The sequence below is a fragment of the Musa acuminata genome, unplaced genomic scaffold (assembly GCF_036884655.1).
Source record: "Musa acuminata AAA Group cultivar baxijiao unplaced genomic scaffold, Cavendish_Baxijiao_AAA HiC_scaffold_1137, whole genome shotgun sequence".
Lineage (NCBI taxonomy): Eukaryota > Viridiplantae > Streptophyta > Magnoliopsida > Zingiberales > Musaceae > Musa > Musa acuminata.
This window is the reverse complement of record NW_027021349.1, coordinates 913704-940000: the sequence shown is the minus strand read 5'-3', so window position 1 is coordinate 940000 and position 26297 is coordinate 913704. Positions and strand designations below refer to the sequence as shown.

General features: G+C 38.0%; 1 protein-coding gene across 2 annotated transcripts in view; it reads left to right on the top strand.

The window, feature by feature from the left end:
- Positions 1–26297, top strand: part of LOC104000078 (uncharacterized) — a 27566-nt gene extending 1269 nt beyond the window's left edge. Inside the window, exons 2-5 of one of the 2 annotated variants that reach the window (XM_009422018.3) lie at positions 22141–22307; positions 22394–22693; positions 24610–24873; positions 25845–26297. In XM_009422018.3, coding sequence (XP_009420293.2) covers positions 22141–22307; positions 22394–22693; positions 24610–24873; positions 25845–26219 — 1106 coding nt within the window. In that variant the 3' untranslated portion in view covers positions 26220–26297. The remainder of the gene's footprint in view (positions 1–22140; positions 22308–22393; positions 22694–24609; positions 24874–25844) is intronic. The other variant, XM_018818832.2, reaches the window with a different exon arrangement.

Below are 26297 nucleotides of genomic sequence, written 5' to 3'. Positions count from 1 at the left end.
TTGGATGAAAGAAAATTTTTATCTGCATGTTTTTGTTTGTTGAAGTTCAATCTTCCAAATGTTGACATATCCCACTGAGTGTTGGTTGTATTGTGTTTCGTGAAATCCATATTAAATTTCATGAAAAAGTCATCATGATTCTTTTAATGTATAAATCTGATTTCAAGCCATTCAAAAAATAGTGCCCAATTCGTGAGGAATTCAAAGTCAGGAAACTAAGGAATTGATCAGAAACTAAAAGAACAGGAAGCATGTAGGGCATGTTTCTTGTTGGTTTCAGAGTAAGTTCATGCAATTATGAAATAGTTCTTTTAATTTGCATAGATTTGGTAAAGTTCAGCAGGAGGATATGAGAAACCTATTATGGTTCTCTGGCTGGTCTTTGATATTTGCATATTAGATTTTGATAACTTAACCAGATCCAATTTATACAAATATAACACATTCTTCTGCATCATTATGTAATGAATGTGTAATAAAATCAAATATTTAATTTAGGAATCAACTTTTATTTCCTTACTTGCAATTGTAATTTAGAAAATATTAATCTTATTTTCTTGTTTGTCATTGCGAATTAGGAAATGACTATTAAGCATTCCAAATAGGATGATATCATATTTGTTAGTATATTAAATAAAAATAATTCATATTGAATAAATACGAAAATTAAGAAAAAAATTCCTTTAACGGAGGCTCATCTCCTCCTATTTAAGGGGATGGATTTCTCTCATTCGTTCCTCACCCAATTGAGCCCAACAACGGGAGGAACGAGGAGTTATATTCTACTGAGGAGAGATAGGTTTTCCTACTTTTCTTGAAAATAAAATTTTTTTATTTCGATTTCTTAAATGTTAAAATTTTTATAGTTTGAAAATATTTATCAATCTTTTTAATGTCAAAATATTTATTGTTGGATTAAAATATATTATATAAAGTTTTTAAGGGATTCTTCAATCCTCTTTAAAGCTTTCTTCGGATTTAAATATACTGAAATTATATATGTATTATGTATTGAATACATGATATTTGATTTTTCATATTTGGATTAAGAATGTTATTTCCTCGTATTGCAGTTTACCTTTTAATCTTATCTGGATTAAAATATATTATGAGTAGTTTAAAAAAATTTCTTAATCCTTTAAAATTTTTTATTGTTAAATTATAATATATTATCTGAAAATTTTTTATCTCTTTTAAGATTTAGAATTTTATTGTTTGATTAGATCATTTTGAAATTATTCATGTCATATGTATTGAAAGTATGATTTCTAATTTTTATTGAATTAAGAATGTCATTTTCTTGTATTGAAGTTTATCTTTCAATCTTATTTTTTAATCTGTTGTTATGTTTTAATGTTTTATTGTTAGTGAATATATGTTGTCATAATTTGATATTGAAGAAATTAAATAAGAATAAGGTTAAAACCGCTTGCAAATCAGGCTCAACCCATAGGTCAGGCCACAACCCACTGGCTAGACTCAGCCAGCAGACTAGGCCCAATCTGTAGGCTAGGCCTAATATATTTTCAGATAATATATTATAATTTAACCTGGCTCTGATACCATAAAAAGATGTCACATACTGGTTTTTTTTTTTCAGGATCATATATTTCCATACATTTAGAGCCAAGTAGATAAACATCATTTTATTCATCATTTATAAACATTTATTACAATTCATTTATTCGTCAAATCATAAGTAGAAAAGTAAACATAATGATGTTAACTCGAAAAATCATCCAAGTAGCTCTACCTAGCCGTAGAGGAAGGTCCGCTCTCTACTGGAATCCAATTTAGTGCTAGTGGGAGGCTGCTCTGAAAATAAAAAACAAAGAAAATTCAGCAACACTGAGTATGAACCCTAAAAGTCAACTCAAAATGAATACATGATAAAAAATCAATCATCCCATTGGCGTATATCAAATACCTAAAGGAGCACTCCCCCACAATGGATGGAGATGCTTTATCCTACGGGATGAGTTTGTGTTCTCTTAACAACGGATGAAGGAAAACTCATATTGCACTCCCAACAGCGGATGGAGTGGTGTCCCTCACTTGCCAAAGTGGGGACATGTTCCTCCCAACAGTGGATGGAGGAACCGTCCAGCCGTCATGTCTAATAGCTCGCTAATCCCCGAAAGGAATCGTCCTACCAGCCCTCGGTAGGGAAATAACATAATCTCACATTGGTCATGTCTATATTGGGATGAAATAACATATTTAAAATATCTCTTTCAAACATTATCAATATCAAATAATACTAATTAGCCCTTAATTGACTTGAACCCTAGTTCAATTGATTCAATTGAACTCGATTTACTAGAACCTCACTGAACCGATCTATAATCCTTATTTAACTGGTCTAGAACCACTATAGACTAGTATAATTTAGAGTAGATTAGGTTCAATTTAGGTTAAACTGACCTGAATAAGTCAAATCAATTCAGAATCACCCTGAATTGATCTAGACTAATCAAATCCGGTTTAGTTCAATCAACGTTTGGGCTCAAATCCAACAATTACATTACATTGGACTAGGCTGGGCCAATCCATATACTAGTCATGTGCATTGCACATAGTTGTGCATGCATCACACCAGGCTGGGCCAACCTTGGCCTATGGACTGGTCATATGCGTCGCACATGACTGCCCATGTTGGGCTGGATTGAGTTAGCCTACAGGCAAGGGCTTGACCCGCGGGTTGGGCCTAGTCTGTTGGCTGCGCTTGGCCAATGGGCTATGGCTTGACCTATGGGTTGGGCCTGGTTTGCGAGCTGTTTTAACCTTATTTCCATCTAATTTCATCAATATCGAATTATGACAACATATATTCACTAACAATAAAACATTAAAACATAACAACAGATTAAAGAATAAGATTGAAAGATAAACTTCAATGCAAGGAAATGATATTCTTAATTCAATAAGAATTAGAAATCATACTTTTAATACATATGACATGAATAATTTCAACATGATCTAATCAAACAATAAAATTCTAAATCTTAAAATGGATAAAATTTTTTAGATAATATATTATAATCTAACAATAAAAATTTTAACATTTAAAGGATTAAGAAATATATATTTTTTAAACTACTCATAGTATATTTTAATCCAGATATGATTAAAATATAAACTGCAATACGAGAAAATAACATTCTTAATCCAAATATGAAAAATCAGACATCATGTATTCAATACATAAAATATGTATAATTTCAATATGTTTAAATCCAATATAAAAACATTTAAAAAGGATTGAAGAATCCTTAAAAACTTTAGACAATATATTTTAATCCAATAATAAATATTTTGACATTAAAAGGATTGATAAATATTTTCAAACTACAAAAATTTCAACATTTAAGGATTCAAAATAAGAACTTTTATTTTCAAGAAAGGTAGGGAAACTTACCTATCCTCAACAGGATGTAACTCCTCGTTCCTCCTGCTGTTGGGTTCAGCTAGGTGAGGAACGAAAGCGAGAAATTCCTCTCCTTAAATCGGATGCGGTGAGCCTCTATTAAAGGAAAATTTTCTTAATTTTTGTATTTATTTAATATGAAGTATTTTTATTTAATATACTAACAAATATGATATTACCTTATTTGAAATGCTTAATAGTCATTTTCTAATTCACAATGATAAACAAGAAAATAAGATTAATATTTCATAAATTACAAAAGCAAGTAAGGAAATAAAAGTTGATTCATAAATTAAATATTTGATTTGATTATATTTCTCCCGTCATAAAGGAAATTTGGTCCTTAAATTTAGCTTACCTTAATAGAATAGATGAGGATACTACTTTTGCATATCTTCTTCTCTTTCCCACGTTGCCTCTTAGTCTGAATGCTGTTGTCAATAAATGTTTACCAAATGTATAATTTTATTCCTAAGAATATGTTCTTTCCTTTCCAAGATCTGGGTTGGTTGTTCCACAAAAGTGACATCATCTCTTAGGTGTAGAGGTTGGTAAGATATGATATGTGATGGATCCCTGATGTATCTTCGAAGTATAGACACATGAAATACATCATGGATGCTAGCCAAAACGGGGGGCAATGCCAATCTATACACCACAGGCTCAACCTTTTGTAAGATCTCAAATGGGCCAATGAATCTAGGGGCTCACTTTCCCCTTTGACCAAATCTCATAACTCCCTCGGTTGGTGATACTTTCAAGAAGATATGCTCACCAACTTTGAACTCTAGATCTTTTCGCCTTCGATCTGCATAACTTTTCTAACGATTATGAGCTGTTAATAATCTTTGGCGTATAATTCGAACATTATCAGTATCTTTTGAATTAATTAAGGTCCCAAAAGCTTCCGTTCTCCTACCTCATCCCAGTATACAGGTGATCTGCACTTTCTTCCATAAAGAGCTTCAAATGGGGCCATCTGTATACTAGAGTAGTAAGTATTATTATAAGAAAACTCAATTAGGTGCAAGTGCATATCCCAACTCTCACCAAAGTCCAAAGTACATGCTCTTAAGAGGTCTTCAAGAGTTTGTATTGTCCTTTCAGATTAGCCATCAGTTTGGGGGTAAAAAACTGTACTAAACTTTAACTGTGTGCCCAAAGATTTTTGTAGACTTCCCCAAAACTTAAAGGTGAACCTTGAGCTTTATCTGAGATAATGCTAACTGGTACCCCATGATATTGAATAATCTCTTTAATATATAAGCTTGCTAGTTTATCCAATGAATACTTCTTGTTAACAGGGAGGAAGTGAGCAGATTTAGTAAATTTGTCCGCTACTATCCAAATTCAGTCATATCCTTTCGTAGTCTTGGGTAATCCTGTCACAAAATCCATAGTGACTTGCTCCCACTTCTATTCAGGAATCAAAATCCTTTAAAATTTTTTCGTAAGTACTTGATGTTCTGCCTTCACCTCTTGGCATATTAGACGTTTAGAAACAAATTCTACTATATCTCTCTTCATACCATGCCACCAGTAGTTTTGGTGTAAATCCTGATACATCTTGGTAGTCCCGAGATGGATATTGAATTTTGATCTGTGTGCCTCCTCCAATAACTGCATCTTTACTTGATAGCTTTCGGGAACACAAAGTCGGTTGTGGAATGTAATAGAACCATCTTCGGCTTGGAGGAATTCAGGTCTAGATCCTTGAGCTATGTCCTTAACTATCATTTGAAGATATACATCTTCCTTCTGACATTCTTTAACCTTTTCTACCAAATATAATTGTTCCATTAGACACGCAAGAAAACCTTTATTTGTCTCAAATAAAAGTTTAAGTTTTAAGTCTGCCAACTCTGTCATCATTGAATTTCTTTGAATATTCATATAGGCTGCAAGACTGGAGGTATTTCTGCTTAAGTCATTAGCAACTACATTAGCCTTCCCAGGATTGTAGTTTATATTAAAATCATAATCCTTTAGAAATTCCAACCATTTTCTTTGTCTCATATTTAAATCTTTCTATGTGAAAATGCATTTGAGACTCTTATGATCTGTGAAGATTTCAAAAGTTTGTCTATAGAGATAATGCCTCCAAATTTTTAGTGCAAAAATAATGGCTGCTAGCTCTAAATCATGAGTAGGATAGTTCTTCTCATGAGGCTTTAATTGCCTAGACGCATAAGTAACTACCCTCTCATTTTGCATTAGAACACAACCAAGCTCTTGTAGTAAGACATCACTATATACTACAAAACCTTCTCCCTTTAAAGAAATCTCCAAGATAGGAGCACTAGTTAATTTCTATTTCAATTCTTGAAAACTTTGTTGATATTTATCATCCCACATGAACTTTATATTCTTTTGTGTCAACCTGATCAAGGGTGCTGTTATTTTTGAAAAGCCTTCTACAAACCTTCTATAGTATCTAGCCAAACCCAAGAAGCTTCTAATCTCCAAAACATTAGAAGGTTGCTTCCATTTTATCACAGCTTTAATCTCGTGAGGGTCAACAAATATACCAGCACTCGAAATTACATGACTGAGAAACATAACTTCATTGACCAGAAATTGTACTTGCTTAATTTGGCATATAGTTTCTCTTGTCTTAGGACGTCCAGAACTAACTTAAGATGGAGTTCATGTTCTGCCCTGCTTCTGGAGTAGATCAAGATATCATCAGTGAATACAATTACAAATTTATCAAGATAAGGGTGGAACGCCCTATTCATGAGATCCACGAAAGTAGCCGATGCATTTGTGAGTCCAAAGGGCATTATTAAGAATTCATAATGATCATATCTTGTTCTAAAAGCAGTTTTCTATATGTCTCCTTCCCTTATCTTCAGTTGATGATACCCATATCTTAAATCAATCTTCGAGTATACCTGAGTACTTTGAAGTTGATCAAATATGTTATCGATTTGGGGAAGGGGATATTTATTCTTTATGGTCACTTGGTTGAGTTATCTATAATCGATGCATAGCCATAGGAATCCATCTTTCTTCTTCACAAATAGGACAGGGGCATCCCAAGGTGATACACTGGGTCGAATAAAACCCTTGTCCAAAAGCTCCTCGATCTGTTTCTTTAACTCCTCCAACTCAATTTGATGTCATTCTATACGGGGGTTTAGAAATGGGTGCGGTGCTAGGTAGAAGATGAATTGTAAATTCAATCTGCCTGTTTGGTGGCAGTGTAAGTAGATCTTCAGGAAAAACATCTGGAAAATCCCGTAGGGATGTCCTTTAATATTGACTTCTTAGATTCTTGTCCATAAATGAAGGTCAAGTACCCTTGACTTCCTTTTATTAATAATTGGGTAGCACTAAAGGCTGAAATAATAGGAGGGAGCTTTTCTTGGATCCTAATGAACTTGAAAGGTGATTGATCTAGGGGTGAGAAAGTAATAGTCTTGGAAACAATCGACACTTGCATGTTATGCTGAAAGCCTGTCCATACCCAAGATAGAATCGAAATCTTGAAATTCTAGTAGAATAAGATATACTTACAAATCGTGACTTTCGATAGTAATAATAAAGTTCTTATATATCTGATCAACTATCAAAGAGTTTCCAACTGGTGTTACTATCATTAACGCATTACTTATTGTCTCACGATTCTTATGCAGTTCCAGAGCAAAATAGGGTGATATAAAAACTATTAACTCGAAAATTTTTATTGTTAAATTATAATATATTATCTGAAAATTTAACATGACTTTGATACCATAAAAAGATGTCACAAAATAAGGTGACATCTTTTAAAAATTTTTATTGTTAAATTATAATATATTATCTAAAATTTTTTTATCCTTTTTAAGATTTATAATTTTATTGTTTAATTGGATTATGTTGAAATTATTCATATCATATGTATTGAAAGTATGATTTCTAATTCTTATTGAATTAAAAATGTCATTTCCTTGTACTGAAGTTTATCATTCAATCTTATTCTTTAATATATTATTATGTTTTAATGTATTATTATTAGTGAATATATATTGTCGTAATTCGATATTGATGAAATTAGATAGGAATAGGGTTAAAACAGCTTGTAAACCAGGTCCAACTCATAGGTCAGGCCACAACCCACTAGCTAGGCCCCGTCAGCAGACTAAGCCCAATCCGTAGGCTAGGCCTAACTTGCGGGTTAGGCCCTAGCCCACAAACTAACCCAGCCCAACATTGGCAGTCATGTGCGATGCATATGATCAGTCCATGGGCCAAGGTTGGCCCAGCCTACTGTGATGCATGTACAGTTATGTGCAGTGCAGTTGACCAGTATATGGGTCGACCCAACCTATTCCAACATTATGTAATTGTTGAATTTGAGCCCAAACGTCGATTGAATTAAACCAGACTTGATTAGTCTAGATCAATTCAGGGTGATTCCGAATCGGTTTGACTTATTCAAGTCAGTTAAACCTAAATTGAACCTAATCTAGTCTAAATTATACTAGTATAAGGTGGTTCTAGACCAGTTAAATGAGGATTAGAGATCGGTTCAGTTAGGTTATAGTAAATCGAGTTCAATTGGATCGATTGAACTAGAGTTTAAGTCAATTGAGAGCTAATTGGTATTATTTGATATTGATGATGTTTGAAAGAGATGTTTTAAATGTGTTATTTCATCTCGATATAGACATGACCTGAGTGAGATTAGCGGGCCGTCAGACGTGACGGTTGGACGGTTCCTCCATCCGCTGTTGGGAGGAACGTGTCCCCACTTTGGCAAATGAGGGATACTACTCCATTCGCTGTTGGGAGAACACAAACTCATCCTGTAGGATAAAGCCTCTCCATCTGCTGTTGGGGAAGTGCTTTTTCGGGTATTTGATATATGCTGGGATGATTGATTTTTGATCATGTATTTATTTTGAGTTAACTTTTGGGGTTCTTACTTAGCTTTGTTGAATTTTCTTTGTTTTTGATTTTCTGAGCAGCCTCCCATTAGTACTAAATCAGATTCTAATGGAGAGCGTACCTTTCTCTACCGCTAGGTAGAGCCACTTGGATGGTTCATCGAGTTAACATCACTATGTTTACTTTTCCACTTGTGATTTGACGAATAAATGAATTGTAATAAATGTTTATAAATTATGAATAAAGTGATGTTTATCTACTTGGCTCTGAATGTGTAGAAAGATGTGATTCTGAAAAAAATATCCACGATGTGATATCTTTTATGGTATCAGAGCATGGTTTAGGGTCTGTAGGTATTTAAGTCCCTTGATTGACTTTGATCGATGCTTGTCTTTAACATATTATAGGAGTAATGGAGCCAATTCCAGAGAATACGATCCTACCGCTCGGGGTGCTCATGGTCGCAATGCTATTGGTCTATGCACTCGGAGAGGTGTTCGAGCAAACATTAACTTGGAAGTTCCACGCATCGTAGAGCAAACCCAGTCCTCACGTACACTTGTCACTGATTATGAGCCAGCTTCTTCGAGTTCACAGAGTGCACCTCTTGCTCCAGCACCCGTCAATGCTCCAGATCATGTACACAGAGTCCTCAATGCTATTAGAGGATACTTTGAGCGTCAGGAGGAGCGAGATGAAGTTCCGTGGGGTAGAAATAATACCTTGGATCACTTTAAGAGATTGGCACCATAAATTTTTGAGGGCAAACCAGATCCAATCTTTGCTGAACGTTGGATTCGTCAAGTGGAGAATATATTCGAAATTATCGAATGTAGGGAAAATCAGAAGGTGCTTTTCGTTTCTTTCATTTTGGAAGGGAAGACAGACACTTGGTGGACCTAAAAAAGGAGAATGTTAGAGGCTGGAGATAATGTGGTGACTTGGGAGCAGTTTAAGGATGCATTTTATGAGCAGTTCTTTCCTGATTCAGTTCGCTTTGAGAAGTAACAAGAGTTTCTTAGCATCCACCACGGAAGTAGAATCGTAATGGAATATAATCATTATTTCACTGATTTGGCTCAGTTCTCTTCACATATTGCTTTCAATGAAAATCAAAGAGCTCGTCATTTTGAGAGGGGACTTCGATCACCAATTAAAAAAGTCTGTTGCAGTATTGATTTTACTAACATATGTTGCAGTGTTAAATCAAGCTCTAGTTTTGAAGAAGTTGGATAATAAACTACAACAAACAAAGGATCGAAAACGACCTATTAGTGCTGCACCATCTGCGTATGTGGGATCACATTCTGGACCCTCAAAGAAAGGCAAGGGCTAACAGTTTAGGCATCAGCAGGCAGGAGCTCCTAGTAATCAAGTCGTCATAAGATGTGGGAAGACAGATCATATTTCCACCTCATGCCCCATGGGATAGTGTGTATGCTTTTATTGTCAACAACTGGGGTACATGCCGAAGGATTGCCTGCGGAAGCAACATAAATGTCGAGCTCGACCCCAAACAACTGAACAACAACAACTAGGACCCAAAGGGGGAGGTTAAGTGAGAGTTTATGCATTGACCCACCAAGATGCTGAAGCCTCGGGATCTATTATTAAAGGTATCCTCACACTCTGTGGTATGCTTGCATTTGTACTTATAGATTCTGGTTCTACACATTCTTTTATATCATCCTATTTTGTTATAAAATTACATAGGAATCGTGAGACAATGAGTAATGCGTTAATGGTAGTAACACCAGTTGGAAACTCTTTGATAGTTGATCAGATATATAAGAACTGTATTATTACTATCGAAAGTCACGATTTGCTAGTAGATCTTATTTTACTTGAATTTCAAGATTTTGATGCTATCTTGGGTATGGACAAGCTTTCAGCATATCATGCAAGTGTCGATTGTTTCCAAAAGACTATTACTTTCTTACCCCTAGATCAACCACCTCTCAAGTTCATTAGGATTCAAGAAAAGCTCCATTCTATTATTTCAACCTTGAGTGCTACCCAACTGTTACTAAAAGGATGTCAGGGGTACTTGGCCTTCATTTCTGGAGAAGAATCTAAGAAGCCAGTATTAAAGAACATCCCCATTGTATGAGATTTTCTAGATGTTTTTCTTGAAGATCTATTTGCACTGCCACCAAACAGGCAGATTGAATTTACAATTGATCTTCTACCTGACATCACACATATTTCTAAACTCCCATATAGAATGACACTAATTGAGTTGGAGGAGTTAAAAAATAGATCCAGGAGTATTCGGACAAGGGTTTTATTCGACCTAGTGTATCACCTTGGGATGCCCCTGTCCTATTTGTGAAGAAGAAAGATGGATCCATGTGGTTATGCATCGATTATACAACTCAACTAAATGACCATAAAGAATAAATATCTCTTTCCCCAAATAGATGACCTATTTGATCAACTTCAAGATACTCAGGTATACTCAAAGATTGATTTGAGATCCAGGTATCATCAACTGAAGATAAGGAAAGGAGACATACAAAAAACTTCTTTTAGAACAAGATATGATCATTATGAATTCTTAATAATGCCCTTCGGACTCACAAATGCATCGGTTGCCTTCATGGATCTCATGAATAGGGTGTTCCACCCTTATATTGATAAATTTGTAATTGTATTCATTGATGATATCTTGATTTACTCCAAAAGCAAAGCAGAACATGAACATCATCTTAAAATAGTTCTGGAAGTCCAAATTAAGCAAATGCAATTTCTGGCTCAATGAAGTTATGTTTCTCGTTCTTATAATTTTGAGTGCTGGTATATCTGTTGACACTCACAAGATTAAAGCTGTAATAAAATGGAAGTAGCCTTCTAATGTTTCGGAGATTAGAAGTTTCTTGGGTTTAGCTAGATACTATAGAAGATTCGTAGAAAGCTTTTCGAAAATAGCAGCACCCCTGACCAGGTTGACATAGAAGAATATAAAGTTCGTGTGGGATGATAAATGTCAACAAAGTTTTCAAGAATTGAAGATGAAATTAACTAGTGCTCCTATCTTGGTGATTCCTTCAGCGGGAGAAGGTTTTGTAGTGTATAGTGATTCCTCACTACAAGGGCTTGGTTGTATTCTAATGCAAAACAAGAGGGTAGTTGCTTATGCGTCTAGGCAATTAAAGCCTCATGAGAAGAACTATCATACTCACGACTTAGAGCTAGCAGCTATTATTTTTGCACTGAAAATTTGAAGGTATTATCTCTATGGATAAATTTTTAAAATCTTCATAGATCATAAGAGTCTCAAATACATTTTCACACAAAAAGATTTAAATATGAGACAAAGAAGATGGTTGGACTTTCTAAAGGATTATGATTTTAATATCTATTACCATCTTTGAAAGGCTAATGTAGTTGTTGATGCCTTAAGCAGAAATACTTCTAGTCTTGTAGCCTTTATGAATATTCAAAGGAATTCTATGATGACAGGGTTGGCAGATTTCTAATTTAAAACTTTTATCGGAGACAAATAAAGGCTTTCCTGCGTGTTTGATGACACAATCATATTTAGTAGAAAAGGTTAAAGAAGGTCAGAAGGAAGATGCATATCTTCAGATGATAGTTAAGGAGATAGCTCAAGGATCTAGACCTGAATTCCTCCAATCTGAAGATGGTTCTATTCAAGGTTCGTCATACTGTACCGTACCGGCGTTTCGACCCGGGCTCGGTACGGTACGGTACCGGTGTATCGGGCGGTACATTAGGGCGTACCGAACAATTTTATATTTTTTTATACTGTAGTAGTGCTACAGTATAGTACTGTAGCACTGTAGCGGTACCGAGCGGTCTGCGTACCGGTACGTACCGCCCGTTACGGGCGGTACGCTTCGGTATGGCAGACCTTGGTTCTATTACATTCCACAACTGACTTTGTGTTTTCAAAAGCCATCCAGTAAATATGCAATTATTGGAGGAGGCACACAGATTAAAATTTAATATCCATATCGGGATTACCAAGATGTATCAGAATTTACGTCAAAACTACTGGTGGCATGATATGAAGAGAGATATAGCAGAGTTTGTTTCTAAATGTTTGATATGCCAACTAGTGAAGGCAGAACATCGAATACCTATGAGAAAATTGAAAAGGATTTTGATTCCTGAATGGAAGTGGGAGCAAGTCACTATGGATTTTGTGATAGGATTACCCAAGACTAGAAAAGGATATAATGGAATTTGGGTAGTAGTCGACAGACTTACTAAATCTGCTCACTTCCTCCCTGTTAATAAGAATATTCATTAGATAAACTAGCAAACTTATATATTAAAGAGATTATTCGATATCATGGGGTGCCAGTTAGCATTATGTCAGAAAGAGATCCAAGGTTCTCATCTAAGTTTTGGAGAAGTCTACAAAAATATCTGGACACACAGTTAAAGTTTAGTACAGCTTTTCACCCCCAAACTGATGACCAATCTGAAAGGACAATACAAACTCTTGAAGACCTCTTAAGAGCATGTGCTTTGGACTTTGCTGGAAGTTGGGATATGCACTTGCACCTAATTGAGTTTTCTTACAATAATACTTACCACTCTAGTATACATATGGCCCCATTTGAAGCTCTTTATGGAAGAAAATACTGATCACCTGTATACTGGGATGAGGTAGGAGAAAGTACAGATCACCTGTATATTGGGATGAGGTAGGAAACCATGCTTCATTAAATTAGAAAAAATCACATTATTTGGATGGCCCAATCGTCTATGCCAAACTTCAGCCTTATTTTCAACAATAATAGAAGCCAAAGACAGTTCTAGGAATAGTAAATTGTAACAAAAATAATCTTCCTACTTTAGGCCCCCTTGCAATCACCTTCCTCGACACCTGATCCTACACAAGACAACCACCACGAGAGAAATGTACATCACAGTTATTATCCACCATCTGACCAATAAAAATTAAACTAGTAGACAACCCAGGAGAGACAAATACATGACGAAAAGAAGGTCCAATATCACCAATGGCTGTAATTGGAAGTTTATTGCCATTAGCAATCTGAATATTTTGTGTACCAGTATACTGCCGTAGATTATGTAACGAATCAGGTGAGTCAGTCATATGATTGGATGCTCCAGAATCAACAAACCAAGGAGAAGAAACAGTCTTACAGATTGATTGGACCATTTCTGGAGTAATAACAGATTGATTGGTGCTAGTGGTTGTAGATGTAGGACCAATAATGTTAGGGTATGGAACAGCATCTTGAAAAGCTTGGGCTCGCCAGTTTTCTGGATGTTATGTCCATTCTGCTTATAGTAATTGCAGAATTTCTTACCACAATTGCAGGCAATATGCCCGAACTCCTTGCACTGTAGCATTGCATTTGTCCCTTTCCTCGGTTCCTCCCTTGAGCAGCATATGCAGCATTGACAATCTCAGATGTCTCCTTAGATGCGCCAAGACATACATCCAAAGAAGGAACCGGATTTCTATTCAGTAATCCAACCCAAGCAACTTCAAATTCTGGTCTCAGTTTCATCAAAAACTGATCACGCCTACTAACTTCATGAACTGCCTGAAGGTCGGCTAAGGCCTCTTTAGGTACCTTAGAATAGATAATTACAGAATATTTGCTCCATAGATTAATAAATCCAGAATAATATTGCTCAATAGAGAGATTACTTTGACTGAGGTTACTAATCTCGAGTTGTAGTTGAAAACTTGAAATCGTCTCGCACTATTATCTTGATGTTATATGCGCTTCAGATAATCCCACATCTCTTTAGCTGTACCAAAGGAGGATAAGTTGTTCACCATATGGGCTTCAATAGATCCTAAAATCCAAGAGATAATTCGAGCATCCTTTGCCTCCCGTTGGCTAAGTTCGTAATCATCTTTAGGAGCAGTAGAAGACCCGTCAATGTGACTCCAAAGCTCCTTCCCTTTCAGAAACATTTTGATTTGAAATTCCCATGCTGCATAATTCTTTCCTGTAAATTTGATAGTCAAAGTCTCTGTAGGTATTCTTCCAAAAAGATTCTCTGTAGACATTCTTCAAAAAAAAAAATTCAAATGCAGAGATCTCAATGCAAGGCTGTCAACCACAAGTTGATCGACCAAAAATAATCTCAAAGCAAAGTTGTTGATCATAAATTAATCAACTCAGAATAAGAAAAATGAAAGCAGACCAGAAAACTTTGAAAGAAGCAAAGCTGACAGTAATTCGAATATTCAGTTATGGATTTGAGAACCTGGCTCTGATACTATGACAAGTTTTGAGTAAATAGCTGAATGACCTCCTCTTGAGGATCCTTTCCATTAAATAAGAATTGTTGTGTAATCTATTTTAGGTAAGAATATATATATAACTAATACATTGATTATTGATAATCTATTTTAAGTAAGAATATATACACAGCTAATATACTAATTATGGTAAAATAAATCTCATAATCGGAGCAATAATTTCTGCCATAATCTCTGCCATTGATATAAAGTTGTGGAGTTGTGTTGTGTCAAACTTGGTGATATGGAGTAACGACTACACAACTATGGCATACCACATGGAGCTAAGTTGATCTCCTTGTTGGCGCTATGCTATCTACCTTGTAGGTTTTGATCCTACATATGTCGGCTGAATGGGGTCAACATTTCGGCCAAGTGAAGATGATGTGTTAGCATGGTGTCAGTTAGATAGGGATGATGTGTCAACTGCTGTCCATGTGGTGCTTTATGGTTGATTCAACCATGCTGTAATTGTACGATGCTTTATGGTCAATTAGGTAGTGTTGTCGTAAGGCCTTTTATCGTCGTTAGGCGTTTTATGGTCAACTCGGTCATGTTGTAACTATAGGATGCTTCATGGCTGATTTGATCACACCTTGGTGTCGAGAATCCTCTTTACGATCGGTTTGACTTGTGTTGGTGTCGACATAGTCCGCGATAGCTTGTGCCATTCACATAATTTACCTTTGTCGCTTTGTGTTCAAGCTAATAATACTATGTGGATTCAGAACCCCACTTTTGATGACCTGAAATGTCTTCCTCTTCTTCTTGATTGGGACTTTTATACCAGTCGTCGATCCTATTGCCTCCTCTCGATGTTGGCTGGGCAGACTTCTTAACTCCTACTCGTGCATAAGTGTCTCAAATTTAGAGAATATTGGGTTGGTGTTTCATATTTTGGCCGAGTACGAGCTTTGTCCCATTCGTCGAATCATTACTTTTGCATATACACGAGCACACCGAAGGTGGGACCCTAATTGCCCTCCACTCTTTCTTGGAAGTCTTTCAGTTTTGGAAGATTTCTCGAGCCCAGTGCATTGAACTCTTAGCGCTATCTTGCTTCCTTTGTTGGAAGTGTTGATATTGCACTCGTGCTACAACATTTGCTTTAGATGGTTAGCTTCCTCATTGCCCAACGCGACAACAAAGTCCAAGGGGCTCCTAATTCCAATAAGGGTTGGATAGGGAGGTTCTTTTATATTGCTTCGAGGATGGGTGGCCTTTTAGCCTGTCTTGGGCCACCCGAAGGTTTGCTACTGCTTTCGAGGTTGTATGAGAGCTGAGAAGGAGCATTTTGAGAAGAAATGCTCTTGCATTGTCTAAGTCCACTGCCTTGCTGCAGATGAGTGAGCAGTGGCACGTGGTCATAGAGCTAAGTCCTGTGTCGCAGGTGGGTATGCACACCCTTTTTTTCTGCCTTTCTTTCGTTTGGATTCAAGTTTGAACCTTCATCATTTTGAACAAACATGGATCTCTAGAATAGCCTATATTGAGCCATCAATAAGCGTGAAAAGAGAGTCAAGCATGTTGGACCCTCTTGATCCTCCCACCAAGGAGAACAAGCAACTTGGGAACAACGGAGGGATCAAGCGTCTCTAGATGTTCAATCTTGAGCTTTGCATTGAGAACCCCTCTGTGCTAGAGGCAAAATGAAGAGCCTTAACTTATTGAACAAGTGTCGCACCTCCCTCTCTCCACCATCAGGGTACAAGTTACTCCCTCAATTATGGCGGAGGATCTTGAGCTCCCAACTTCTTTCGCACTACTACAACCACAACAATAACAACAACGGGAGCGACGATAGTAGGAAGAGCAAAGACCAACTGCTGCATCAGATCAGCTAGGCGGCCCATCGATCCTAGTGTTTGGGCTATGGTCCTATCGAGCAAACTTCATTTCTCTGCATGATGATGCTGAGTTGGTCTGATGTTGGAGAGGGTCCCCTCCAATTTAATTGGAAGCTTATAGTAGAAAGTTGATGATGGGACGTATAGCGATAGGCGACACAGTGGAACTAAGGCATCATGCACCTAAGTTTGTTAAAGAGTCTTGGTACCAAATTGATCGAGACCCTTCTCGCCAAAGCACATGAATTTTTAGCATGAACTTAGTAAATGGTCGAACCCTTAATTATTACTTTATTCAATATTCATTTAGGTTTTAATTTGATTACTTCTCATTGCACTCTTTGCATAGCTACCACTAACTCTAGACCAAACCTAGGATGCTTCGATCGCCTTGTCAACGTTGATTACTTTATTCAATATTAATTTGGGTTTTGATTTGATTACTTCTCATTGCACTCTTTGTAGATCTACCACTATGACTGTAGACCGAGCCTAGGATGCTTTGACCAAGGTCTGCCATACCGAAGCGTACCGCCCAGTATCACTCTTTGTAGATCTACCGCTATGACTGTAGACCGAGCCTAGGATGCTTTGACCAAGGTCTGCCATACCGAAGCGTACTGCCCATGCTGGGCGGTACGTACCGGTCCGACAGGTTACCGGTACGCGGATCGCCCGGTACCGCTACAGTGCTACAGTATGAAAAAATATAAAATTGTTCGATACACCAGGGTGTACCGCTCGGTACACCCTGATGTACCGCCCGGTACACCGGTACCATACCGAGCCCGGGTCGAAATGTCGGTACGGTATGGTATGATGAACCTTGGCTTTGACTGTCATGTGAGCTCTGATAACGGAGCATGATGAACTCCAGAGTAACATGGTCGAAGTGTCTTGGTACCATAAGCGGGGAACTTGAGAAGCAATAGGAGGTGGAGAAGCGTGTTGTAGAGGATGCTCGGGTCGATCGACAATGTTATTGCGAGATGGTGCGCAAGCTGCCATCACCTCCCTCCAACATATAGTGAAGTGCCTCATCGTGCAGTCAATGTTGAGGAGGCTCGTTATCCGGAATACAAGGTCAAAGGGGTGGCAAAATTCAAAGGCTTGTGGTGATTATGGATAATCAACCGAGCTCAAATCCAAGTTTGGCCTGTATTATGACTCAAGTTCGACCAAGGAGCACTAGATCCAATTTGGTCCCTGCAATCACCATGAGTTGGACTTGTCTTGAGAAGACCTCACTAATTATAAGTCTAGGAGTCCCTTTCATGGGACTAAGAGTTGAACTCTAATGAAAGTCCTCTAGTTATTAAAAGTCTATGAGTCCCTACGTGGGACTAAGAGTTAAGACTCTGATTGAGAGTCCTCTAGTTAGGAGTCTTCCCTCTTCACAACTATAAGGGTGGTTGGCAACCCTTGGAAGAAGAGGAAAAAGAGGAGAGAGATGATGACAAGAGCGAAGCCTTAAGAAGATGAGCTTGCATGCTCAAGATGTTCGAATTATGCTCAAGAAGTTAGAGCTTGTTGCTGACGAATTCTATGCAATTGCATGATTAGGTTCCTTTATCAAAAAGCAATCTCGATCCTTTTTCTCTTTCATATTTCTCTTATTCCAATGTCCCTATCAACCCTCCCATAAGGCATAAATTCACTTGAAGGATTTGATCATTAAGTCCTTCCCCAAACAGTTCACGTGGTATCAAAGCGATGATTGTCATTAATGAATAGTTACCACCAAGCAAGAATATAAAAATTCAGGTGAAGAACTTCATGAGTTGGAGATGCAACATCGATTATCGAAGAAAAGAGACAACACGATGGCAGAAAGGTCTCTAATAGCATCATTAGATCTTGATGCTGAAGTCGTATCACTCATGCAAAAGATGGAGGATGTGGGGTTGGATCCGATCCTAAGCTAACACAATAACAAAAGATGTAGATAAGCGTGGTGTAGCAAAGAGGAAGGAGCTATCTTCCGTCAAATACCAAAATTGGTTTGCCAAAGATGCACTGCGATGACGACGATGACATTGTAAAACCGATGGCAAAGATAAGGTTTCAACCGTTTCGAGTTGAGGCCTGGATTGATATTCCCACCTACAATGACTCCAGCAACATAGAGATGTTAGATGCATGGCTCGATCAACTTGACACTACTTTACCCTATAGGGATATAGTAGCGAAGACAAAGTCATGCTTGAGCGACTCAAGTTGACAGACGATGCTCTAGCATGGTGGAACACCTACCTGTGAGCCTACAAAGATGAAAAGATGATATGAGGGCAATTTAAAAGACTCATCCGACAAGAATTCTACCTGATTGTCTACCTCGAAGATTAGTGGAAAAGATGACATAACTTACGCCAAGGATGACACCAATCTGGGCAAAGACTACACCATTAGTTTTTGACGACAAGCTATGACACTCGGAATCTCTCCTGATAGCTATTCGATGGTGATAAAGTTTACCGTTGGTTTGCATGCCTAGATGAACACCCTATTGAGCCTCTTCAAGGTTCATGACATCTCAAGCACTAGTAAGATAACTATAATGATCGAAAGGAAGATCAGAATCTACAATAAGAGGACTACTGAGAAGGACAAAGAGGGCTACTTGAAAGCCAAGAAAAAGTCTAAGAATAGTAAGAATGCTTCTTCCTCGAAGAGAAGTGATGTCTTTTGGGATCACTATAAAATTGTAAGACGAGACATATAAGGGAGTAGTTGCAAATGGTTCACCGAGATTTCTCGAAAAAGTGAAAGAAGAATGACCAAAATCTACAGACAGCAACTGCGACCATCGACGATGATCCTACCGAACTTGTTGCTTTGAAATACTATTCCATTATTGAAAAGGAAGTTCTCAACCTCCTTTGTGTCTCTTGCACCCATAGCAATTCAGCTTGGTTGCTTTGAGATGGCAAAGCAACGTGCGTGTTGCCCCTTCCGTCATGTAGAACCCTTGTGAGTTCTCATCGTGAGATCCGCCATGATGTCTTGCAGATGTTGCATGGACTCCTTAGTATTTTTCGCTAGTCGGTCAACCCAAGAACCCATCATGTCGATCCGAGACTCTGCTTTCTCTTGCGAGTTCTCTCCCATAAAGAACTTTCGCTAACCTTGGTAGACAGTAGGGTGGAGGCAGACGAGAGGAGAGAGATCACATGAAAGAGAGAAAGAAAGTTGGTGGGGAGAGAGAGTGGAAAGAAAGAAATAATAAATAGCTATCAAAACTAGGAAAAAAATGATAAGGGTATTAAGTATGAAGCCTTGCAGTTTTAACAATTACATCAGACCAAGGTTCATAATTTTGTATTGTTCCGGTGTTTCGAACTCAGCTCGGTACGGTATGATATAAGTATACCGAGCGGTACGTTTCGGTATACCGCTCTCTGCTCGTGTGAGGAGGAGGTTTCCTTCTCCCCGCACTCTGCCCGTGCGTAAGGAGGAGGTTTCCTTCTCCCTACGCTCGGCGACGTTGCTCTGTTTCTGCCTGCGTGGGGAGAAGAAACCGTTTCCTTCTCTCCGCGCAAAAAAAAAGAGAAAGGAAAAAAGAAAGGCGATGTCGCTCGGTTTCTGCCTGCGTAGGGAGAAGAAACCGTTTCCTTCTCCCCGTGTGGAAAAAAAAAGAAAGGCGACGTCGTTCGGGTTCTGCCTGCATGGGGAGAAGAAACCCGCATGGGGAGGGTTTTGTCTCCCTGCGCAAAAAAAGTAAAAAAAAAAAAAAACACCTCGTTCCTTCTGCCTGCGTGGGGAGAAGAAACTGCTTCTCCCCCCGACGTCGCCAAGGCGTCGTCGAGGCTTCTTCTCTCCCCGCGTGGATGAGCAGAAGTTGCCGATGATGCCGAGGCCTCGTTGCCTCAAACGAGGAGGCGACATCATCTACGGCGTCCGGGGGAAGGTAGCGACGGATCGAGATCGTCGAGGGAGAGTGGCGCCGAATCTTTAGGTTTTCTCTTTTCTTCTCACTCTGCTAATACCATTCGGTAGCAGGCAGTGACGGCTGATTTAGGGTGATAACGGAGCGAAAACAACCGCAATCAACACTACCGTCCGGTAACGGGTGGTTCGTGTATCGGTCTACCAACGGACCGGTACGTATCGCTCGGTACGGGCGCTATTATTCGAAATTAGAATCCTTGCATCAAACTATATGTTAGTAAGATAATTATAGTGATTTAAAAAGCACTAGGCGCTAAGGTCCCAAAATGCTCGAGGTTCTAGGCGCTTGCCCGAGCGTAGCAAGACGCTATGAAATATTTAAATATAAAAAAATATAATATAATTGATAAATATGATTATATAAATAAAAATATGACATTAAACTACTATTAACAGTAGTTAGAGGGGGAGAAAAGAATTGTTAAGATGGAGAGAAAAATTCACCGACAGTGGCGACAACGGAGGAAGCTGCAGATGACAGTAACGGTGAAAGCTACTGACAACAGCAACAACAGCGGCGGCAATTGTGGACGACGACATCATGGGCGGAGGAAGCTTCAGAGGTGTCTGTTGGTGGTGGAGGAAGCTGCAGTCCTCTCCCTCGACGGTGGAAGGAGCTACACACGGAAGCAACAACGGTGGAAGGAAGCTGCGGACGATGGCTAGGCCATCGGACTTGTTCGTCGGCGAGAGAGGAAGCCTCGGTCCACTGTGTCTACAGCGAAGGTAGCTACAGAAAGCGTCGTCAGCGGAGGCAGAAGCTGTGCTAGGGTTGATGGCTCGGGGTCGCTCGAGGGTGCGGGGGGTGGCTTTTGCAGGAAAGAAACTGGCTAGTTAGTTCAATCGACCTAACTAGCCGTTGTTGAACCGAACGAAACGTAAAAGTCTGGTTCAGTTGCTTCATTTGAACCAGGTGCTCACCCAAGGCGCTCGATGCCTAGGTTCAGGCGAGCGGCCAGGAGGCACCACTAAAGCGCGTCGCCTGGTCCACCCTTGAGGCACTTGGGCCTCACCTCACATCACGCCTTGCCCGAGTACCTAGGCGAGTGCTCGAGCGCCTATTTAAACCACTGGATAATTATACTGGGTGGTAAGCCTATGAAAACTAGTGGTTTGCATAGCGGTTGGTATGACTGATTCTTTAAACCTTGGCATCAATAAACTACCAGATTATTGAGAAGCAGCTGTAAGCCTAGTTATAACTGTTTTGGGAACTAGACTTTAGAACCTTGCTTACTTCTACGGTTCATCTTCCTGTATTAACGACAAAGATGCCTTTTAGTGGTGACCAAGATGATCTCAGTTAAGGTGGCTAGATTTCTAGTTTACTAAGAAAAATTATACAAGAAACCATGGTATATGAAAAAGAAAGCAAAGGAACACTATTTCTATCTTTCAAACAACAATCTCAAGGCTCATGCTTCCTCTTTCTATGTGACTCTGAACTAGGATGATCCTTGCAACTAGCATTGACTTAAATTCCTTCATGCTGCATTAAATGCATATCTTCTGTAGCTTAAGGATTTGCCTCATTTCATATAATTTCCAAATTCAATGAGGACTTGTAGCTTTTTCCACAGTCTACCACGTCTTACTCATTACATTAGATGGTTTATAGTTTGACTTGAGAGGAAAAAAAGCAGCAGCAGTAGCAAGTAATTGCATGATGCATACTTTCGGTGGTGCTTAAATTGTTCTTGTTTGATTTAGCCTGTGACTCTTATTTTGCAAATTTGGCTATACTGATATTTAGTGAGTAAATTGGACCCTGTGGGAGCATGTGACAGACGAACTATGGGCGATGAGGTTGGGCTTGAAACTTCTTCAAGAAAGGGCAACCACCCGTTCCTTTTGGTGGCCATATATCAGCAATTTGCCAGAAACTTTTTGTATACCTATTTTCTTTTCGGGGGACGACATAAAGAACTTGCACTATGCTCCACTAATACATCAGGTATTGGATATATATATATTCTGGTCAGTCAGGTTTAAAATATATGTCAATATACTATCTCATAAACATGTTCTATACTGTTCCAGGTAAATAAGAGATGTCGTTTTCTTCTTGAGTTTGAGAAAGAGATAAAAAATATTCTTGACAATGTTTCCTTGAGAAATCATCCCTTTGGAGGTCAAGATGTAAATTCATCTTCACTTGGCTGGGCAATGTCAGCAGTTTCTTCTCGAGCATTCCAGTTGTATGGTGAAAGTCTTTACAGTGACAAGCATAAAAACATCCCTATGCTCCTTCCGGTCATTGATATGTGCAATCACAGTTTTGCTCCTAATGCTCGAATTGTTCAAGAGCAAAACATGAACAGCCAGAACATGTCAATAAAGGCAAGTTCTTCTGGTGTTCTATACTTCAGTAAGGTTCTTCTATTGGATATTCATTTTTGTAGAAGCTCATTGGTTGAACTAGTAATGCATCAATGATCATTAGTTTCTTTGTTTCATCTGTCTTATGCCTGCTGTTCTCTCTCAAGAAGTCTTTCTGCTTTTCTTTTTTTCATTTCATATTGAGATTTAGTTATATATTTAGTTTTTTTGTTTTTATCCACTCTCAATAGGCAACAACCTTTGTGCACATGTCCATGAGCTTGAGTATGTGAATGAATGAATAAACTTATATATATATATATATATATATATATATATATATATATAGAGAGAGAGAGAGAGAGAGAGAGAGAGAGAGAGAGAGAGAGAGAGTGTGTGTGTGAATATATATGTATAAGTTCAGATCATGCTTATGATGGGTTAATGAAATTATACTTGTAATCTTTGCCTTAATGATGTCATGTATGCCTTACAATCCATGCAGATAAATTTCTCTAAAGCCTAGTGCTTGTTCTATAATAAAAACAAAAGTTGGATATTGTAAATGAAAATAGTTGAAAATCTCCCTTCATGTGATGCCACGTCATCTACCGGTTTGAGGCCATTTTTGGCGTATTTCTGCTTTCGAACTGAATTATAAGTTATCTTTTTTGTCCATTTTCCCTCTGCTTATTTTAGTCTTTTTCTTTTGTCTTCTGGATTCATACCATAAGAACTCCTGCGGAACCATTATTTTAGAACTATTCAGTGTTGTACTCCTTCCTGTTACCATGTTCTTCTCTTTTCCTGTAGCTTGAAAAGTCTTTATCGAACCTCAAATTGTTGTGACAAAATCAATCAAGTAGACGATTATATGCCTTATTTGCTTTCTAGATTTAAGACATCTCGACTAGAATTGTCATCTAGGGTGGTATTTACCTTCATCTGTGCCAATGACCCAACAACAGTTACCGTGTATGCCTCAATTTATTTGCCCATGAATTAGTGGTCAATTGGATGAAAACAACGACCATCATGACATTGGTTTCTGCATTCGCATGGACTTCCAGACTAAAGTTGAATTTGTTGTCCAAATCATAATTTGCCTGGAAACTAGTTTCCACTGGGTTTGCAGGCAAATTTCTGATTTTGACAAAAATCTATTAATCTGACTCACACTGTGTTGTAACCCTAACATTGCGAAGTATTTTCTTTCTTCTTGTGTCACTACATTATTGTTTTGTATCTTTATGTCATTAATCTGGCTTTCTGTATTGTTAAAATCCCTTCTTGATGCATAAAGAGCAATGTTTATTTCATGCATGCTCAAATTATCGGGCACACAGGTCCCAAAGACGAGGCAGTATTCCTCATTTCAATGGCATTCTTATATTGAATTTATAGCAAATCCTTCATGTCTACTGTAAGTTACTAGGTGTTGCAATAACATTATTAAGCTGGCATACTGAAATTTTTTGAAATGTTGCTTGAAGCAATTTGCTTATTTTTATATGCTTTTCCATATTTTTTTCTTTTCCTGATCTTGCATACAAACATTAAGATTTGATAAGATGAAGGAAGATTTTACGTGCTATTTTTTTGGTATTATTAACTGCCATAATCACACTATTTGAGACATCAGTGGTTAGGTGACCATTCACATTTGAATATAAGGATTTCTATATGCAATAACACATATGTTGGATTTACTTCCATTGTAATTCCAAATTAATTTGACAATGCATTATTTTCTTTACATGTATTGATCGACAAACATCTTTATACCTCATTATCCATGTTGGGATGCAACCTCAATATTGGCATGTGTTTATGCTAGTTTTTTGTGTGGACTGTCTACTGAGTTAATAAAGTTCTGCTCATTATCTTCCATAGTTCCATAGTTTTAGGCTTATGTTTTGTTTATATCAAACAAGCAGGTTGTAGCAGATACGCAAATTAAGCAGGATACACATGTCTTGCTCAATTATGGCAGTTTAAGCAATGATTTTTTCCTTCTGGATTATGGTTTTGTGATTCCATCAAATCCACATGATCATGTAGAACTGAAGTATGATGAGGCTCTTCTTGATGCTGCTAGTTTAGCAGCTGGAGTTTCTTCTTCCAGCTTTTTGTCTCCATCTGACTGGCAGCAGGACATACTATCTCGCCTAAATTTACGGGGAGATGAGGCTCTTCTCAAGGTTTTCCTTCTCAACTCATGAATTTACAGCCTCAAAGACAATTTCCAAATATTACATTTGAACATGGAAATTTAAGAAGATTGCGGAACAGAAGCTTTGTAAAAATATTTTCTACAGCACAAGTTAATCAGCATAAAGCGGCGGGAGTGCAGGGGATGGTTCTAAGAATTTTAGGACTAGAATGACACGGGCAAGCTACAAGGAATAAGGTTAACACTAGACTTGGGCATTGGGATCAGGCTGAATAGGGTCATCAGATTAGCTTGGCTGGAATCCATCATCCATGAGAATGAATATAACATGTTGGAGGTAAACTGACAACTTTAGTGCTATGAGCATTAAATAATTTGGTAATTGAAGAAAGCTATCCACTATTTGGAGAAAGAGGCAGTGTTCAAGTATTTGGTGCTCTCTTATGATTTCATTTGGGAATAACGGAGAGGGGATCCAACCATGAGAACTAATTGTGTTAAATATTCGAGCACTGCCCCCACAAGGATTCAGATATAGAACATCTTCAAAATGAAGAGGGGACCAAATCACTGGGCCAAGTCCTGGTTGGAAGTACTTCTTGATATGTTACAAGCAGGGTTTTCTGTGGATTACAACGTTGGAAGTAAGAGCATATTTCATAAATAATCACTCAAAATACTGAAGTTTGATTCAGTGACTTAGATACACATGAGAACATTCTTTTATGATCTATTTTAACTTGATATGCTAGATTCATTGTACCTCCTGGACATGCTGAATAGTGCCTTTTTGGAGTTGTTGGTTACTGACGATCATTCATAAAATTTTATAGTTCCCTTACCTTTTATGACCATTAGCATCCCTGCAAATGATAGCACAGAAACTAAGGGGCTTTTCAAACTGTAGCTATTTTCTTAAAATATGTTTCTTTTAGAAATATTTCAGGAAATTCTCGATTTCCAGATCTTTCTGAAATTTATTTCTTTTGTTTCTTTCAGGTGACTTTAGGTGGCCCTGGATTGGTTGACGGCCGCTTGTTGGCTGCCCTAAGAGTACTGCTCTCAAGTAACAAAGAAACAGTTCAAAGGCACGATTTGGACACTCTCATGTCGTTATCAGAGGAAGCTCCTTTGGGAATGTCCACCGAGGTTGCAGCTCTCCGAACTGTGATTGCTCTCTGTGTTGTTGCACTAGAATCCTTTCCCACAAAAATAATGCAGGATGAGTCCATCTTAAAGACTGCTATATCCTATTCAACTGAATTGGCTGTCCGGTTTAGGATGCAAAAGAAGTTGACGATCATAGATGTCATGCGTAAGCTCACTCAGAAGGTTAAGAAGATATCCAAGATGGAATTAACTGCTCAGAATTAGGCTTATATGACTTGTAGTGGGTTTTTCTCGACTCTTAACTAATGCCTTTATTTCAATAGACAAAATACTCTTTGATTA